General features: G+C 43.0%; 1 protein-coding gene across 11 annotated transcripts in view; it reads right to left on the bottom strand.

Moving 5' to 3' along the window:
- The window catches only part of tns1b (tensin 1b), a 233,516-nt gene that overhangs the window by 98,755 nt on the left and 113,613 nt on the right, over positions 1-21,148 (bottom strand). For 9 of the 11 annotated variants that reach the window (XM_031806233.1, XM_031806228.1, XM_031806232.1 and 6 more), the window contains 2 exons: positions 14,588-14,626; positions 2,321-2,362 (listed from right to left, as the gene is read on the bottom strand). In XM_031806233.1, the coding sequence (XP_031662093.1) occupies positions 2,321-2,362; positions 14,588-14,626 (81 nt within the window). The remainder of the gene's footprint in view (positions 1-2,320; positions 2,363-14,587; positions 14,627-21,148) is intronic. The other 2 variants (XM_031806230.1, XM_031806239.1) reach the window with 1 other exon arrangement.

Below are 21,148 nucleotides of genomic sequence, written 5' to 3'. Positions count from 1 at the left end.
TCTGTACTAACTTGCCAGCTACTTCCAGACATCTAAGAGAGAGAGAGAGAGAGAGAACAGCTCACGGAACATTAATCGCCCTATCGCGTTCAGAGCGCACACTGGACGCTCTACCTAATAAGTAGGGTTGTTCAGAAAGCTCTGACCTTGCAACTACAGTCAAGCACCCATGCGAACTGGCTAACATTGGCTCGCTACTTCCAGACACATAACAAATGTATTTTTATTTTTTTGAATTTTACCCCGTTATCTCCCCAATTTCGTGGTATCCAATTTTTTAGTAGCTACTATCTTGTCTCATCGCTACAACTCCCGTACAGGCTCGGGAGAGACGAAGGTTGAAAGTATTGCGTCCTCCGATACACAACCCAACCAAGCCGCACTGTTTTTTAACACAGCACGCATCCAACCCCGGAAGCCAGCTGCACCAATGTGTCGGAGGAAACACTGTGCACCTGGCAACCTTGGTTAGCGCGCACTGCGCCCGGCCCGCCACAGGAGTCACTGGTGCGCGATGAGACAAGGATATCCCTACCGGCCAACCCCTCCCTAACCCGGACAACGCTGTGCGTTGCCCCACGGACCTCCCGGTCCAACCCAGAGTCTCTGGTGGCACAGCTGGCGCTGCAGTACAGCGCCCTTAACCACTGTGCCACCCGGGAGGCCCCAGAGAACACCCACACTGACCATTTTACTCACCCTAGCAGAGCTGTTTAGGCTTTTTTCATGTTATCCAGAGCGTTGGTGACTGTAACTGTGCTCCTGGCAACAATTGAATGATGCTTTGTTGCTGACGTTTACTGACACCAGACATATTCAACGGGTTTTGAGCGTTCAAAAATGCATAAGTTATTCTGCGCTCTGGCACACTAAGACGAGAGTCTTTTGTTAAGAAATGTAGCTAGGTAAATAATGAATCCCAATGCATGACATAACGTTAGTTAGCGAGCCTGCCAACTAACGTTAGTTAGCTAGCTAACAGTACACTTGAACTAAAATGAAAATACTTTGTCAAAATTAGAGTGGAGTCTTTTGTTAAGACATGTAGCTAGCTAGCTAAACAGCGGGAAGGTTGCACTTTTTCTGTGTTTAAACCAACTGGGCTCATAATTAACAATTGTATTCGTATTTACAGATGGCATACAAGTTTGATATTAAGGCACATGAAAAGTCACATATGCCAAAAAACGCATTATGTTAAAAAAATATGTTTACATTCAAACAGCTCTCCTCTGAAGTTGTGACTTGCGACATACGCCTAGTTTCCTGAATCGGGTCACATATGTGGGAACGCCTTCCAGACTGTTGGAAAATCATTCCTCATGAAGCTGGTTGAGAGAATGCCAAGAGTGTGCAAAGCTGTCATCAAGGCAAAGGGTGGCTACTTTGAAGAATCTCAAATATAAAATATAGTTTGATTTGTTTAACACTTTTTTGATTACTACATGATTCTATATGTGTTATTTGATAGTTCTGATGTCTTCACTATTATTCTACAATGCATAAAATAGTACAAATAAAGAACCCTGGAATGAGTAGGTGTGTCCAAACTTTTGACTGGTAATGTATATTTTGCATATATCTGTTGTTTTTACCTGAGCAACCAAAAGCCAAAAGTATTGTGCATTGTTAAGAGCTTAAAGTCTTGTATATCACAATGATAATAACACAATGGAGCAAAAGCATTCTTCATCCTACCTACTACCTGGCATGAGGACTCCTTGCTGTCACCAGTCCACCTGGCCGTGCTGCTGCTCCAGTTTCAACTGTTCTGCCTGCGGCTATGGAAACCTGACCTGTTCACCGGACGTGCTACCTGTCCCAGACATGCTGTTTTCAACACTCTAGAGACAGCAGGAGCGGTAGAGATACTCTTAATGATCGGCTATGAAAAGCCAACTGACATTTACTCCTGAGGTGCTGACTTGCTGCACCCTCGACAACTACTGTGATTATTATTATTTGACCATGCTGGTCATTTATGAACATTTGAACATCTTTGCCATGTTCTGTTATAATCTCCACCCGGCACAGCCAGAAGAGGACTGTCCACCCCTCATAGCCTGGTTCCTTTCTAGGTTTCTTTCTAGGGAGTTTTTCCTAGCCACTGTGCTTCTACACCTGCATTGCTTGCTGTTTGGGGTTTTAGGCTGTGTTTCTGTACAGCACTTTGAGATATCAGCTGATGTACGAAGGGCTATATAAATAAATTTGATTTGATAAATTTGATCCCTCTCTTAACGGTTTGAGTTGTTTAAGCTAGAAAAATGAAATAACACACACCCAACCAAATAGAATATAAGATGCAGCTCAAACTCACCATAGTCTCTACATACTTCAGGGGTATGTCGTTACCAGGTGCCTAAAAGAGTAATGGGAGAGAGAGCGAGAAAGAGAGAGAGAGAGAAGGTGAGACCACTGTAAATACAGTATACAACCTGCAATGGGGAAGCTTGGTTGTGATTATACCTTTTGTAGACTGTTTGCATTAGCACTGTTTTATATACACTATATCCTTGCTATGGGGGGAGGAGGGGGCAGGCTGTATCACATCCGGCCGTGATTGGGAGTCCAATAGGGCGGCATACAATTGGCCCAGCATCGGATTTGGCCGAGGTAGGCGTCAATGTAAATATCTTGCCTAGTTAAATAAAGGTTACATAAAAAATGATTCCACATGTGTTATTTCATAGTTTTGGTGTCTTCACTATTATTCTACAATGTAGAAAATAGTACAAAATAAAGAAAACCTTTGGAATGAGTAGGTGTGTCCAAACTCTTGACTGATACTGTATTTGTTTTAATAGAACATTTTATACATTTAAAAAACAAATATATATTTTATATATAATTTTATTTAAAAAATGTAACCCATTTTTCTACCCAATTAGTAAATACAGTCTTGTCCCATCACGTACGGACTCGGGAGAGGAAAAGGCTGAGAGCCATGTGTCTTCCGAAAACACAACCCTGCCAAGCTGCACTGCTTCTTGACACACTGCTCGCTTAACCCACAAGCCAGCCGCACCAATGTGTCGGAGGAAACACCATACAACTGGCGAACGGGTCAGCGTGCATGCGCCCAGCCTGCCACAGGAGTCGCTAGATCGCGATGGGACGAGGACATCCCGGCCCGGCCAAAACCTGCCCTAACCCGGACGACGCTGGGCCAATTGTGCTCCGAGTCTGGGTCTCTCTGACATGGCCGGCTGTGACACAGCCCGGGATCAAACCCGGGTCCCTAGTGATGCTTTAGACCTCTGTTTCACTCGGGAAACTCTGTAAATACACAACTTGAAGCAACCACATATTTAGCCATGGAGCAAGTTCTGATTGGCCAGTGAGGTATAAAGCCTTGACACAATTTGTTCATTTATCAAAACCCAGTCGTTTTGCGTCACCACCAGCTACTGCGCACATAATTTCAGTTGTGAAAATACAGATACGCACCCTCAAATCTGTAGCGGCACCGCCAGCACCAAGTTTGTTAAAATAGTGCACTAAGAGACACATCTCTTCTGTTAGCCCAGCCCAGAGACCATCTCCATCCCCACTGCTGCAGCACACCCATCACAACCATTTACAGCCATGGAGAGAGTGAGAGAGAGAGAGAATGAGAGAATGAGAGAGACAGAGAGCGAGAGAGAGAGAGAGATATGTCCAAAAACATTGTTTATTTATAATGACCCAGGCCTCAAGGAATCCATGATGTCATTGGTCAGGGTGGCTCTGGCTAGCTTCAAATTGTTAGAGTGATATGAGGAGCCAAGGAGAGGGACGATAGCCTATATACACACAAACTAAGTAAGAAGCCCGGAATTCAATAGTAAAGAGGTGCGTATCAAAACCTTCTGCGCTGGGTTCAAAAAACTAGGACTTGGAACGATATGGGATGTATGATTCAAATGTATAATACAGCTACAGACACAACCACGAAGGATATGTGTGCATGTGTGCAAATTATCCGTCTCATTGACTCAAAGGGTTACAGTTAGGGGTTCATAGTTCACAGAACAGAACAGAACAGTTCTAACACTAAGGGAACAGTCCAACACATAATTTGGGGAGTATAGCCTACAAATCCCACCAAGTTCAGACAGCGCCTGAAAGAGACAATACTTGGTCCGGCGTGGATTATTTGGCAAGACTGTAGGGCTAGCAATACCATGGTTGAGGGTTCATTTGCCACAAGGATCACATACACGTACAAAAAATGTATGCACTGTACTGTAAGTTATTTTGGAGAAAAGTATCTGCTAAGTTTAGTTTAGTTTATTAGTATCCCCATTAGCTATTGCGCGTACAGCAGCTACTGTTCCTTGGGTCCACATAAAATGTACAAATACGTGACAAAGTACAGAGACAACAAGAGACAACAAAAATACTATTTACACAGTATTCATATATACATATTCATATTATTATATACAGTACAGTTGAATTAGATATTTAGAAAGAGGAGAGGCACTGGGGATACAATACACTACATGACCAAAAGTATGTGGACACCTGGTCGGTCGAACATCTCATTCCAAAATCATGGGCATTAATATGGAACAATTGGATGAACTGACTTGTTGGAAAGGTGGCATCCTATGACGTTGCCATTTGAATGTCACTGAGCTCTTCAGTAAAGACATTGTACTGTCAATGTTTGTCTATGGAGATTGAATGTCTGTGTGCTCAATTTTATACACCTGTCAGCAACGGGTGTGGCTGAAATAGCTGAATCCAATAATTTGAAGGGGTGTCCACATACTTGTGTATATATAGTGTATGTTAAACTTGCTTCTGCCGCAGTAACCTCTGGTGGTAGAGGGTTCCACGATGACACGCCTCTATACAACTGGGCAACGCATTAAATCTGTTTTTGGTTTGGGTACCGTGAAGAAACTGGTATGTCTGGTGGGCTATGTATGTCTGTTTAAAGTGCATGCAATGCCATGAGGGATACCACACTGTACAAGCTTCCATTGCATAATACTCTGTAGTTCTATTGGATAAGTAACTCTCCAACCATGTGATACAAGTGGTTAGGCATTTTCAACTCACAAATATTTATTAAAAAGACCAGAAGAGAAGTAGTCAATTTCTCCACAACCCTCAACCATGCAAGACTATCATGCATGTTGTAGATGTTAGTTCTGTGTGTGGAGATAAGGGGAAGGCGTGCTGCTTTGTTTTAAGCCAGCTGCAGCTTTGCTAGGTCTTTCTATGCTGCACCCGACCATATTACCGGACAGTAATCAAGATGGGACAAGATCAAAGCCTGAACAATTAGTACAGTTGATCTTTGTGTCAAAAATGCAGAAGAATATTTTTATAACAGACAAATCTCTCCCCATCTTCACAACAACTTTGTCAATATGACTTGGCCATGATAACTGACCATCTTGTTCAATGGTTACACTCTTTCTCCAGTTGAGGTTTAGGTCCAAGAGAATGCTTTGAATCAAAACAATGCTTTTGGTTTTAGATGTATTTAAGACCAGTTTATTGTTAATTACACATTCTAACACTGACTGTAACTCCTTGCTAAGATTCTCAGTGAGATCATTGGCTGAAGGTGCTGATGTGTAGAGTGTGCAAACGTGTAAGACAAGTGGCAAATCATTTGTAAAAATAGAGAAGAGTAAGAGCCCAAGGCAAGTGCCATGAGGGATACCACACTGTAAAGCGTCCATTGAAGAATACTCTCTAGTTCTTTTGGATAAATAACTCTCCAACCATGTGATGGCAGGTGATGTAAAGCCATAAATAAGTGAGATTTTCTTCAATAAGAAATTATGATCAATAACATCAAAGGCTGCACTGAAATCTAACGATACAGAATATAACACCATAACCCAAATATGAGGAAAAAGCCAAAAGATCAAAACAACAAACTACAAATAATAAAATACACTACTGATCCAAATGTAGGAGTGTCACGCAATCTCTGGTTGGCCAAGTTGGCTAAATTGTCTCCTCTAGTGAGAAGGCGTGTCAGCTAGGGGAAATTTATTGGTAATGGACAAGAAAACACGTAGTGATCCTCGCAACAGTACAACTGGTCTGTGAATTTGTATCCAGGCCAAATTCCATGGCCAGACATTTTCTTCCCAAAACAACATTTGGCCACACCGCCCTATTGTAATAGAGAGCCTGGAGTCTAGTTACCGAACAAAGGCCTGTGTGAGATCATACTGTACACACACATACTGTAAACATCTGTGTGTGTACAGTACACATGCTTTTACATGGTTTTCATTGTGTAGTGTCACAGTATGTAGAGGTCCAACTCACAAAACACAGCTGGTTAGTAGAAAGACAGATGTGGAATGGCAGTGAAATGGTATTCTAGCCATAATGTTACACCGTGAAAACTATGACAAAACAGACAGAGGCTCGGTATGAAGTCGAAAGTTAGATCGAAAGGTGTGATGTCATAGACTGGGTTTATTGTGTCTTACAGAGGAGTTGGGACAACATAGACTGGGGGTATGAGGTCATAGACACTGAGCTGGAAGGTTAGAGGCAGAATATATGATGTCAGAGAGACTGTTGGTATGATATCATAGAGACTGTGTGCATGGTCTCATAAACTGAGAGTGCAAAAGGTCATAGAGACATGTGGGTATGAGATCATAGAGACTGATAGGGTATGAGGTCATAGCGACTGAGTGGATATGAGGTCATAGAGACTGAGTGGGTATAAGGTCATCATAAACTAGATTCAGCCGTGGGCCGATTTGTTATTTCGCGGATGGTCATAATGACAATAATTTGTAGACAGCAAATTGACTGCAGAAGTCCAAACAGATATAATATTTGAGTAAAACATAATAATTTCAAACCTTGCTTACATTTGTAAACGATCACATAGATTATGTGTGGGAATACTTTGGAACAGATTTCCTAAATTAAAATAACTTGCTGGTGTTCTTACAGTTTTTTATGTCCAACAATAAATAACTAAAATATACAGTATACATAAATTTTTTTGCTCAGAAAACATTGCGGGCCAAATAAAATCACACGTGGGCCAAATTCAGCCCTCTGGCCACCAGTTGAGGAACCCTGTCATAGAGACTGAGGGGTATGAGGTCATAGAGACTGAGTGGGTATACTCCAAGTCGATTTGAATGTACTAATAAGAAATTCCCCTCAACCATGCCCAAAAATTGAGGAAAACAAATATTTTTCCCCATTCATCCCCACTGTAAAAGAGCCAACTTCGTCGTCAATTTATTTTGTTCTGCAGAAATAGCAAAACACGCCAAAAAAAGCTGCTGTGTTGTTCAATGTACGTAACCAGCTATGTGTGAAAACATTTCATCACAGGTAAGACAGTTAACAATTTTTAGCTGTATCGTCCGTTTGTTTGTGCTATTGGTCTTGGCTAGCTTAATGTTCTGGTAGGTAGCTAGCTAGCACTCACTCATGTGGCTGCCAGCACCATCATGAAAAGGGGAATGAGGGATACCGGTACAACATTAAGTTTTTCAAAATAGTGAGAAAAGTCAGGAGCAGGCAGTGTTAATAAGTCATCTTTAGACATGTTGTACTTTTCATAAATGCAGTTTTGTAATTTACTAAAACAAGCAGACAATAAAAGTGCGTTTGGAAAAGGTCAAGTTTTTGCTGTGAGCCAATGGGGTGACCTAGGTAACCACATATTGTTTTCTCCACAGGCGGGAATGGCCGCGACGTTCTGTCTAATACCGACTGGGACTATGAGGTCAGAAAGACTGAGTATGTATGAGGTCAAAGGGTCATATAGACTGAGTGGGTATTAGGCCAGAGAGACTGTGGGTATGACGTCATAGACTGAGAGGGTATGAGGTCAGAGAGACTGGGTGGTTATAATGTTAGAGAGTCTAGAGACTGAGTGGGTAATAGGGTGTCATAGAGACTGAGTGGAAGGTCATAAAGACAGAGTGGATATGAGGTCAGAGACTGATAGGATTTGATGTCATAAAGACTGAGCAGGTATGAGGTCAGAGAAAGGCCTGGACACCTGACTTAATCACATGCAATTGCAGTGTGTCTGTGATAAGTGTGTCTGTGACATAAACATGTAAGGCCAGTATTCAGTCCATGTGCAACTCACATGGACTGTACATAGAGCCTCCTTTGATAGATTCACATAACTCAAATAATTATAAGTCACCCTTGGAAGCGCCCAAGAAGAAAGGTACAGTGTAGGGAGTTTCCCAGTGTGAGGACACAAATATACCTAAACAGTCTCCTTGGAAATGACACACAGCTAAATATAATCACCAGGCCAGCTCATTTAGATGCCACATCGCTAGCGAATTCAGCTAGAGATGGTCAGTCTGGATCCAAACTAGGAGCTAAACTTTGTGTGTGTGTGTGTGTGTGCTGTGGGCAGACTCATGGTCCAGGGTATGTACTACATCTCTCATCTCTTTCTCCCTCCTTCCTCCCTGCTCTCCTTCCTCCCTCCTTCCTACTCTCCTTCCTCCTTCCTTCCTACTCTCCTTCCTCCCTCCCTCCTTCCTCCCTCCTTCCTTCCTACTCTCCTCCCTCCCTCCCTCCTTCCTACTCTCCCTCCTCTCTCCTTCCTTCCTACTCTCCTTCCTCCTCTCCTTCCTTCCTCCTCTCCTTCCTCCCTCCCTCCTCTCTCCTTCCTTCCTAATCTCCTTCTATCTTTATTATATCCCTATATGGTCACCTCAATGTTTTTTCTAGACCATGGTGCTCTTTTGAGATTTCAAAATACATACTGTACCATCTGCGTTGGTCTATGTTTTATGAATACATCCTGTACAGTCACAATACATAAAAACTCCTCATGATGCTGTGTGTATATGTGTCAATTGAACTGTTGATACTAAAACCTTGATTGCCAATTCATTTTGTTTTTGGTCTGAGCAATGTCGTTCCCAGTTTTCTTTAATGAAAAGGAGAGATGAAAAGCATGGGTGAATGCAGAATCACAGGCTATTTACCCCTAAATCATTTTGGAAAGCCTAATTTGCGAAGTTATGAAACACGTCAAAACGTATATGTTTTTTAAGGGTTTTCACATTCTTTGCATGACATTCTACAGATTTATGCCCCAATGAAAATTCCTCAATCCATGCAGGTTCAAAAATGTATCCCATCAAGGGAGCATGTGCTTTCCTTTACATTTATTACTTGGGATTGGAGAAAATGGCCTGTTTCATTCTCACGTGTTCTCCCATAATCATTTGTTTCTAGACAGAAAGCAGTATAGTTATGGTAGAGAGGGAAAATGTACAATCGACGAGTTGAGTAAAATGATCTAACGCTACACTGCCTCCTGCTGGTGAGGATAGGAACTGCAGCCTAAATACAAAGCAAGGCTACTGGAATTGGAACCAATCTCTAGTGTCAAACTCATTCCATGGAGGGCCGAAAGTCTGCTGGTTTTGGTTATTTCCTTTTAATTTGTGTTCAAAGAAGACTCAGACAACCAGGTGAGGGGAGTTCCTAACTAATCATGACCTTAATTGACCAATCAAGTGCAAGAGAGGAGTGAAAATCTGCGGACAATCGGCCCTCTATAGAATGATTTTGACACGTGCTCTAGACCCTACCCTCTTGACAGTTGTGTAGATCTGAAAGGATTGGATGGGTGTATTTTATGGCAGAAATGTCACCTGTCAGAACTACATGAAGTGTGTACTGGGGTTTACCGTCTAGGGGCTGTCTGGACAGCCTTCAATGTTTTAAAAATAGAACTTTAACCCCCCTGCCAAGCATGCTTTCTTAAACCACGGAGCTCAAGACATCTTTCAACTTCTCACACATGAATACACTTTTATTTATGCTTCTGTCAACAACATTGAACATTTACCTTAGTTTTGGCACAATCATGAGGGAGGCAACAGAAAGAAACTGTTTGTTTACTAAAATAAGGACAGGATGGCTGTTTGGCAGGAGACAAAGTAGATGTGTGTTCCCTGTCAAAGCCCTCTTATGTCTGACACCTAAAAAGGCAATGCTGTTTCGCCTGTCTCAAAGCTGCATCCAAGCCAATTACAGGTTGATTTAAAACCCTAGGTTGACGTCCAGACAATGCGGAATATGTGATGATTAATAAATAAACAGCCCTTCAAATTCCTCATGGACTGTTAAGGGAGCTACCTGGCACTGTCCCCAGTGTTAATAATATAATAGTTGGTGGGCGAATATCACACACATACTGCACACATACTGTACACATGCTCAATTCCATTTCCACAAACAACCACATACAGAAAATTCAAGAAAACGTTTATTTCAAGCAAGTGAATGGAGACAGAGACAAACACTTATAAAAAGTAACACACAGGCACAAGCACAGACCTATAGGTACAGTCGCTCTGACAGACACAAATTTAAACATGCAAACATACATTTTAAATACACACACATTCCCCCCTAACACACAAACTGTATCAACCCCAACACACACAATTTACCCACACACGCAAACATCTGCTAGTCTCCCATGCTTAGCAGCCCCATCTGCAGCATTTCACAGAACATGGTTTAGAAATGTAAACATAAACGATGATGGAGAGAGGAGGGGGAGGTGGGCTCCCTGGTCTTTAGCTCCCACTCATACACAATTCAGGGCCTACGATCTCATGGTGGGTTTCTATGGAAACAATCCAATGCTGGAATTCAAAACTGAGCCACGCAGAGCTGTGGGAACCTTCTGAGCCAGCAGTGTCCATAAACGACCTCTGACCTCTCTCAAAGTTTGCACTAGGACCCGGACGGATGGAGGTCACACGCAGGCCAGCCAGATCGACCCATCCCAAATGGACTCTTCAGCTCTCTCTGTTACATAACACATGACATTCTGGTATGCACGAGAGACTAGGGTTCTGTGATTATAAACAACTGTGGGGGACGACAAAGACACACCCGTGGGGACGGAGTGATGCTAGTCTGCTCATTCTCACTCAGTTTGGAATGTGTTCTCGCTTTCCTCTCTCTCTCTCACCCTTTCTTTCCCTTCTCTCTCCTGTCTCATGTCCTATTATGGCTAACAGGGTTCGGTCACTGATACCACCACAGCATACACAGATGATGACGTAACCCAATGGCCGACGAGGACTTCCATGACTTCCAATCTGAGCCAAAACTATGAGGGCTCTGTGTTTTCCCCCATTGTTTGTTTTCCTGTGTACAAATATGCCTAGCTGTCTTTCGCCTTGTATATTTGGACGGGTCAAAGAGAGAGTGAATCAAAACGTTCCTGAAGAGAACAGTTCTACACGCAACTCAGTGGAGTCCAGCTGTATCCATATACTACACAAAGCACACCATTGGCTGTTTTACCTAAACTCTTGTCCTCCGGGGACTTTCATTTTTGAAGTCAAGGCACTTATTGTGAAGAAAAACAAGAATGCTAACCAGAAAAATCTTTCATATGGCCTAGCTTCAGCTGACACATGCACATTAACACACAATCAATACTTGTCATCAATACTGGTCGACATCTTTCAGTTCATTATATAATGTGTATGTACAGCTGGTAAAAAGAAACATCCATCTTTCACTTGGCATATACAACATGGATGGCCAACCTTACGTGGTTCCCATGTATATGCACATGCCTACGAGATAGGAATCACATAATATTATGGGATACTTGGTCCTGTCCTGTATACAGAACGTAATATGGCATATCAGCCAAGTATGTGCAGCTGTAAACACTGGGCTAATTGAAAAGATCTTGCCCATCTCTGCGCCACAGTTAGAGTCATTACACAGCAATGCACTGGCACAATTCCCCAGCCGTGGTTTGTGTTGGTTTTGTGTGTGTGTGTCTGGATGACGTAGGTGTCGGAGGCATTGACTGAGAACCAGCTTTGAGTCGATGCAGGTAAACACAAGCCTGAGGGGATTGTATAAAGGTGTATGTGAATCGTTACGTGTGTGAGTGCTGCATGTGTATGTATGTCTGTGCGTGTTTCAAACCTAAAACCAGTTTACTATGGCTACTTTCTGCTCTCTCTCTCTGTCTCTCTCTCCATAATCTCTCTCTCTCTCTCCACACTCTCTCTCTGGGAAATGAAATCGCAGGCCCAGCGTAAGTTAACATGAGGGCACGTCTCAGGAATGTACTACCCAGCATGCCCCACTCTACGCCACGCACCTCCAAGCATGGGAGCATGGGAGTCCTGCTGGGGGAGCTATCGCCTCATCACTCACTCTGAGGACATCCTTATCGCACCATGATCAAACCAGAGCTTCCACAAGACAGCTCACATTGGACACCCCACTCTCCAACACACTGGAGTCCACAGAAATGGATTGATGCTATTGATCTCTATGCTGTAGTGTCGGCTCTATAGGCTACATCCCTTTGCTGGTTACATCCTAACTATGTACTTCTCCCTCACATAGGGTACTGTACTTTCAACTCATGACTTCACTATATGGACCTCACTCTCACACACTCTTCCAAACATGACAGTCACAGCATCTGCATAGTGCCTTCGTGTACAACAAGTTAAATACTCATATTCTCTGGTGTGTGTCTCCCAACACACCAAATCACTAGAATCACAATAAGTGACTTTATATGTAAAATACTATGTTAATTGAACCCCTCATCATTTTAGACATGAAGCGATTTATGGTGATCTTCCCTCTGTTCTGCACCTAGACAACACGAACTGTCGAAATCAGTTCTCTCTCTCTCGCCCTCTCTCTTTCTTCTAGAGGTGAGGAATTCACCAAACATGGAGCTGCCTGGGATGGGAGGAGAGAAGCATCCTTCAGCCAGAGAGCAGCCAATGGCTGAAAACACACACACACACACACACACACACACACACACACACACACACACACACACAAACACACGCTACTATTTTACTTACCTATGGCTCATACAGTACCACTGTGTATAACAATCAAACAGCACATTTTAGTTCTTCCCAACCTAATAACAAATAATTACGTTTTGAGAACGCTAATAAACTGCCATGACATGGAGTGGAATGCAGTGTTGTTTCTGCAGGGTTCTGTTAAATGTATGATCCAGAATGGAAAAGAGGGGTGAGTATAAGAGGTACAGGAGCGGTGTTTTATCAAGAAAAGTGGTGTGGGGGTGGGAGGTGGGAAGTACAGCCCTAAGAGGGTAATCCCTCAGCAGCTATCCAAAATACTGCAGAGGTCCACTTCCTCCACACACACAGACGCACACACACACACATCAAACGTAAAAGAAGTAGCCAATCATGAGTCATGTAGCAATCACTCTGAAATCCATCACTCTGCCTAGTTAGAGACTGCATAGCCTACTTACTCATGCAATGAAGCAAATTCAGAGGGAGAAAATAATGTATGCAAACCAAACATCTGTACAAGCAAATGGTACGAGTGTGAAGTTGTGGTATTTTCTCCTGTTTCCTGCTCTCTGTAAGGCCCTTTCGTCCAGCTGGACTCAGTTTCCTCTGGTAAATACTGCCACTGTTGTCCTTGAGAACCATATTTTGTTTTCACAACACAGCTGCTGTAGGCCTCCTGAGTAGCTTGCCGCTCTGTGTGTGTGTGTGTGTGTGTGTGTGTGTGTGTGTGTGTGTGTGTGTGTGTGTGTGTGTGTGTTTTCATGCGTGTGTGTGTGTGTGCACTTTTTCTCTTCTCGGTCGTAAAAAGACCATATGTCAGTGAATGTTTTACATCTTAGCTAATTAACGTTTAAGTGAGCAATCAGCAAGATGTTGGGTGTGATGTCTACCTCTGGGGTGAGTTGTCTTGGCATAGGGAGAGAGAGAAAATTACATGGAGGGCCATTTCACAAAGTGAAACTCCCCTGTAGATGACATACTGGTGAAGGAAAATAGATGAACCCCCTACTTTTGCCCTCAGAACAGCCTCAATTCATTGGGGCATGGAGTCTACAAGAAGTCGAAAGCGTTCCACAGGGATGCTGGCCCATGTTGACTCCAAGGCTTCCCACAGTTGTGTCAAGTTGGCTGGATGCCCCTTGGGTGGTGGACAATTCCTGATACACACGGGAAACTGTTGAGCGTGAACAACCCAGCAGCGGTGCAGTTCTCGACACAAACCGGTGCGCCTGGCACCTACTACCATACCCCGCTCTTGCCCATTCACCCTCTGAAAGGCACACGTACACAATCCATGTCTCAATTGTCTCAAGGCTTAAACATCCTTCTTTGACCTGTCTCTCCTTCATCTACACTGATTGAAGCGGATTTAACAAGTGAAATCAATAAGGGATCATTGCTTTCACCTGGATTCACTTGGTCAGTCTTTGGCATGGAAAGAGCAGGTGTCCTTAATGTTTTGTATACTCAGTGTACATTGCAGGCCGCTCTGATTAGAGTAAATGTATACACGGAACGTGCAGAGAGGGCAGATAATTCCACATCCAACAGAGAATCTCAAACCCAGACCAAAAAAGGTAATGCAGCAACATGATGTTGTTTTTATTGCCCTTGCTCATTCGCTGGATTCCCAGAACCCATTCCCTGGATGTTTGGATGGCATTCTGAAGAAGAGATTACTCCACAATACATACATGGACACACTATTACTGACAGATTTACATTGAGCAATATATATATATATATATATTTAAAAAAAATCTTACCAGCTCATAGTTAGTGGCAGGAACACAGGACGAAGACACCTGGAAAAGAAAATGAAGAAAATGTTGTATGTTGCAGATTATGCATAAGCGCATACAGTATACAGACAGTTGATACCTGATTTAAACTCTCAAAATTTGACCTGTGTGATCCTGAACATTAGTCCTTTGTTTTTACTGTATGCTTCAACATAGTATATAGTACATTTCCCAAAACTAGTACATCTTATGAATGTGTATCAATGTGTCTATAGGTATATCACAGGAAGAATATGACAATACCCTAGTAATCAAAATGTCTTAACAGAGATACAGACAACAAACCTAAGAGATGCTGTACAGTTCATTTTAGAATAAAATGATTGGCCCAGGCTGAGAGGCTGGGAAAAGAGAACAATACGTTAGCATTGAGCTCTGTGCCAACCTCAATGGACAATATAATAACAATTTCCAACTGTGTAACAGTATGCAACAAGTGAAAGGTAGCCTAACTGCTAACTCCTAACAGCAGTTAACTAGCTTATCTTAGCACCAGAAAGTCAATGATGTTTAAAGGCGATTGTGAAGCCTACTGGAACCCATGATCAGCCAAGGTTGGCGCTAACCTCTAATCCGATTAGCGCTCTAATGGCTGCGACAATCAATCCCAGAGTTCCCGAGCAGAAGCACGAGGACTGCGAGGGGGTAAACAGGAAGAGGATAATAACGAGGGACTCAAATAGAACACTGAGGTGAACCGTTTCCACATGAGGAACATCAGCCAAACAGTAAGTTGTCAGTGATGTTCCCTTCCTAAAAAAAGTCAATCTTTCACTTATTTTTCAAACAAAAGACTATTGTTAGGAAAGGCTAAATTAGAAGCAGGAGACAGTAACTCCGATTCAATCAGCTGTTGACCTTTTTCACTTGCTCATCTCTCTATCTCTCTTTGCCTTACACCCCCCCCCCCCCCCCCCCACACACACACACGTTCTCTCTCTTGCTCTCGTAACAGGGCCGCCCGTCAATGCTGGACCACTATCTCTGTTTTAGTGCTAAAAGGTCAGCTGTAGGCTATCGGGGCTGTTAGCCTTTAAAAGCCCTGTCATACACAGAGGCAAATCCTTGACTAATTGTCCCTTGCGGTGTGAACAGAAGACTTATGGGTTCTTGGGGTCTGCTTTATGTTTACGCTAAAGCTAGCACATTCCTTTCTGTCCACATAAAAAGCCTGAACAGTCTCTAACAGTCCACACCAAAACTCCCCAAATGTTGCTTCAGGCAATGTAAAGCACCGCAAATAAATACAATGGGACAAATCTGTCACGGCAGAGAGTAAATCAAGGATTATCCATTGCTAAGCCCATACAGTGGTTGATCTGCAATTCTAATACCGAGCGTGCTACTTCTTTGTACTGTAAGCAAAAGCCTCATTCCATAGCGCAGTTGTTTTCACAATGCATGGCAGCAACGACTCAATGCTTAACTCTCTCTATTGTGTCTGTTTCTGATTTCTTTGTTCATAAATCAATGGAGTTTTATTCGTGAATCTATAAATGGAATGTGCAGATTTTCTAAGCTGACTAAGGCATTACCTTAAAACGTTGGGACAGTGAAGGTATAACTGCGACAGTGGTCACTAATTTGCAGTGAAGTTTCACAAACGCACAAGAGGCCTACACAAATTCACCTGAGTGCCCATTGGTCCTTACAACAAAGCAATCTCAAGATCTTCAGGGAGCTCAAAGTCAACTGGATGTTTTCAAGCTAGAAATTCACACTGGACATTGCTAGTGTGACTATACAGCCAATACACACGTTGATTCGATCAAGCTAAAAGCATCACTGGACGGTAGCCATTGGGGTGTGAGTCGGCTTAGTGGATTCACAAGGTTGTATCGGATGCGTGGGTCACGTTGGGTCATCAAAGTCCTTGTCGTTTTGGAGGCCGTTACTCAAAACCCTGATGGAATAGAGGAATGCGGACTGTAAACAGGAAAGCATTGCTATCTGATACCAGCAAAAAGAGGTGCATAGTAGTTAGTTGAGCATGTATAGAATGTAGCATTTGTCGGGAACTATTTAAATACAGTGTAAACCAAAATAAATGCTGTATCTCTGACTAATGACTGACTGTAACCAGATAAATCAAGTAGCATGAGGACAGCTCCATGGAATGCCACTTGTCTCTTGGGAAAAGCTGCAGTTATTATTTAGAGGTGCTGTGAGTTGACAAAGTACAGTATCTCAGCCTGGTTCAAGTCTCCGCACTGTTACCCTCCTCAAATCACCTCAACCATGCCTGCCCATGTCTGCACCTCACCCCCCAACCCTCCCGTTCACTCCACACACTGACAGCTGCCCCCTCCATGCCTCTCAGCTCATCCAAGGACTCCAAGGGGCCTGGGGAATGTCTGAGCCCCGCTGAGGTGCCTCCTCGCTGGGCCTGGCCCATCTCTTCACATGGCCCCCACATCACCCCCAGGCTCCTGCTGCTAATAGTTAAGTCCACCTGCAATCAATAACCACTCCGACACCTTGTGGGTTTCACCCGAAATTCCCGCGCATTTCCACTTGCCCTGCAATCCTCCATGACCCTCCCTGGAGTGAGGAATTTTAAGGTTCGGATTGGTATCAAGGATGTGCTTATCGAGGTTGCCGTGAATGGCATATGCTGGTGGGGGAATGGAAAGTGGTCTTTGGGATCGGTTCACAAATCAGTAACACTTGACAAGTGTGTTAATTCCCCGTACTGGCCAATTATTATAACGGCGATTCTGATCCAACCATTAGTTCAATATGTAGCTAGCTGTAGAAGGCTAATGATAACTAACTAACGTTGCTTATGAATGGAAGTTAGGCTAGCGACCAAGCATTTTAGCCAGGTAGCCTAGGACAACAAAAAATAAAAGTATGTACTGTATGACAGTGATAGACCGTTTTGTCAACATGAAAGAGAAGAGGATGGCATTGACGTTTCTCTACAAGTAGGGTGAGTCAACATGTTTTTCTACGCACACACATGCAAGCAAACATAAATCAGAACCATGGACATCCACATCATATTTAGGTTATGTTGATTAGACTAAATTGATGTGATTTGATGATGTTGAAATGTTGATGTTGAAATGTTGCTTGAATAGTGGAGGCAGCTCCATTTTTCTTTGCAACTTGCGGTAACTCTCCGTGGTTCTAAATCAATAGTTGTTAGGCATATGAACTAACAGGTTATAGAGCAAACAACACAATTATCACAACACATTCAGTGTTGTATTATGGCTTTTTTTCAGGGGGGACTTGGCTTCCCCAGTGATTTTAACCACTCACCGCTACTGACAGGCTGACCAATGCACTATGAATCACAATGAATTCCTGTGTGACAAAGTTCAATGATGGCCCTCAGCAAAACATTTATTAAACATGAATGCAATTTAATGGATTTTAACACAGCTGGAGGTGGAGGGACATAGACTTACTTAGTGAGTAAGTTCGACAAAAGACCAGAAGAAAAGGTAGAACAATTGACACAAAGCCAAAAGGGCATGCATGTGGGTCTATTCAAACACTCCCTACAGCAAAGTGATGGCATTTCAGATGTGAGACAGTGTGTATGAATTCCAATGGGATGACGACATTTGGACTAATAATCTTGTAAATGCGTAATCCTTGACCCCTTCGGGCTCCTTACTTGGCCACAATAATGAGAACCCACAATAGGCTAGATTGAGACAGAACGGAAGAGGTCTACCCATAAAATAACTCAGATTCTACCCTAGGTAGCCATTTCCATTCAGTTGTACTCTTGGCTTTAGAGGCCAACTGTAGCACATAGTTTAGCATGCATTCTGTAGCCTGGCAGGTGGTCAAAGAATAGGCACAGAGACTGTTAAGAGAAGGACCAGGTGAACACTTAGCATTGGGCCCACCGCAGGTCAAACCGTGGGTAACCGCACCGAGAAAATATTAAACTGACACTGAAAACTAGAAGTAAGTAAGTGCAGAAGAGAGGGAGAAATGAGTAAAAAAGAGTTGGAAATGTGAACAGATTTGCAGGTGGAGAATGGTAAGGTGTGTCATAAAGAATGGAAGGAGAGCCTCAGTGAGCCTCCAGGTGACTTTGAGAATACAGGTGAATAAATATAGTTGCATTCATAATGATAAATTAAAAAATATGTCATACTGTAGAGCAGGGGTATTCAAAGTCGGGGTCGCGACCCCATAAGTGTCAAGGCTGTGGGTAACTGGTGAAAGTAGTCAGGCTCAGGAGAGCGGAGATACGTGGACAAGGTATGTAATACAAGATAACACCAGTATAAACACAATACAAATGTGCGGGAAAAATACCGGTACCACGAAATAAACGGGCGTAATTACAAAACCCGGCAACAAAATACCAGCCGTCAGTAACAGCCTGAACAATAGAACAAATACGCACACAAACATGGGGGAAACCAGAGGGTTAAATAATGAACATGTCATGGGGGAATTGAAACCGGGTGTGTAGAAAACAAAGACAAAACAAATCGAAAATGAAAAGTGGATCAGCGATGGCTAGAAGGCCGGTGACGTCGACCGCCGAACGCCGCTCGAACAAGGAGAGGGACCGAATCCGGCGGAAGTCGTGACAATAAGGGGGAAACGAGGTGGGGTCGCCCCAAAAAACAAATAACTACATTTTATGAAGAGTTCAGACTATTGTATGGGACAATATACAATGTTTTTGAGAAACGCAATTCGACAATTATTTTGAGTAAATGTATTTATTGGTTGCTTTTCATTTTGACAAGAGATTATTTGCTGATGTAAAAATCTAAATTTGCAAATGTTAAAGTTGTATCATTAAATATGGGGTGGGGTCGCAAAGAAATGATTTGGTGGAAAAAATGGGATCCCCGCCGAAAAAGTTACCTTCTTTTCTCTTTCTCTCTCTCTGGTTACTTTCTATCAGGACATTGTCATGCCTTTAAGGACCTGGGTAACAGTTTCAAGTGGAGTATACAAGTACTACATTTACAGTGGTGGAAGGAGAGGAGGGACAAAACGTTTCCAGTCCACTTTAGTTAGCATGGGGGAAAAACATAAAGCCTTTGTCAGTGTATGGGTGCAGGGCCTCACCCAATGCGGTACGGATCTGCAATTTGTATTCCTTATTACTGTACAGAGTGCCATGACCGTGTGTTGATGCCATCGAATGTGTACGAAGAGGTGTAATATAATCAAGGGTAATTGTGTTGTTGCATTCTGTACATGCTTGTGTTAACAACATTAAATCACGGTCAATTTCCCGCAGACAAAAGTCCATGGCTAATGGCTCTGTCAGTACTGGATATACAGTCGTTCCTTGCTTACAGGGGAGGATGTACAAACATTGTATTGTGTTGAGCTACTACAGATAAACTACAATAGATAGATTTGACTTATCTGGTTATTGATTTTAAAAAACTGTTTAGGATTGCTCAGTTTGGGTTGATGGCTCGGGATCATGGCCTAGCTTGCGTTGATAGTCCCGCAGCCACAAGTGGTCAGAGAAAATAAAGTAATCAATCCTTCTCTTCACAAATTGTTTGATTGTGGCAGTGTGACAGGTGAGCTGCTTGTGCACTCCAGGCTACCATTACAATGTAATGAATCAATCGTGGTGGGTCAGGTGAATTTCCACAGCGACAAAAATGGGGCATATCACCACTCAAACCTTCAATCCTCTGGCACTGGCATAAACACAAGGCCGCTCCTGAGTGCTTTAATGTTTACCCAGACCCAATACATCTATGCATCTGGCAATTCCTCATAGAAATATTCAGTGTGCAAATTCAATTTACTTGGCGTAACCAATAACAGAGGGCTTTCCGTAGCAGGGGTATCTTAGTTTGCAAGATTCTGTGTTAGTTTGGACTTATTGGGTATAAACAATAGAGGAAGGAATGAAGTGGAATCGCTGGCCCATGTGCCAGTGCCCATTCCCCCTTCAGAAAATTCCGTCTGAGCAACAGCTATGCGTTCCTTTCTCTTTTTTCTTTCAGTGTGAAATGTCGAACATCTTTAGCTGACTGCCAAGCTCTGATCCATCCCACACTGACTACATAACATTGTTTCCCTTCTCAAAATGTATTTAGCTAGTATTTTTCATATATATCTTATTCTCACTTTCTATCTACAAAGGAACTAAATATACTTTCCTGCAACCGGCCTCACCCAATGCGGTACGGATCTGCATTTGCGGTACGGATCTGCAAGTTTTATTCCTAATTACTGGAACTTCCATCAGAAGCAAGCCAGCTAACTAGCTTCTAGTCTTTGTTAGCCAACGGCTAGCGGTCTTCACCTTTTTCTCGGTTACCAGCCAGCCAGCTTTAGCTCAGCCAGCCTTAGCTCGGACAACACCTGCCAGTCTGCACAGTGCGATATCAACCCAGAGCATATTGGACTGATTCTCTCAACCATATCACCGGATTCCTGCCACTCTGGATCAATACACCGGATTATTGCAGCTAGCTAGCTGCAAATGAGTGGCAACTGTTAGCTAACGCCTCTGTCCTGAAACAATCCCAGCTAGCCTTGAGCTAGCCTCGAGCTAGGCCCATATAC

This window comes from Oncorhynchus kisutch, linkage group LG26, assembly GCF_002021735.2.
Source record: "Oncorhynchus kisutch isolate 150728-3 linkage group LG26, Okis_V2, whole genome shotgun sequence".
Lineage (NCBI taxonomy): Eukaryota > Metazoa > Chordata > Actinopteri > Salmoniformes > Salmonidae > Oncorhynchus > Oncorhynchus kisutch.
The sequence above is the reverse complement of the archived record's forward strand: the minus strand, read 5'-3'. Positions and strand labels throughout refer to the sequence as shown.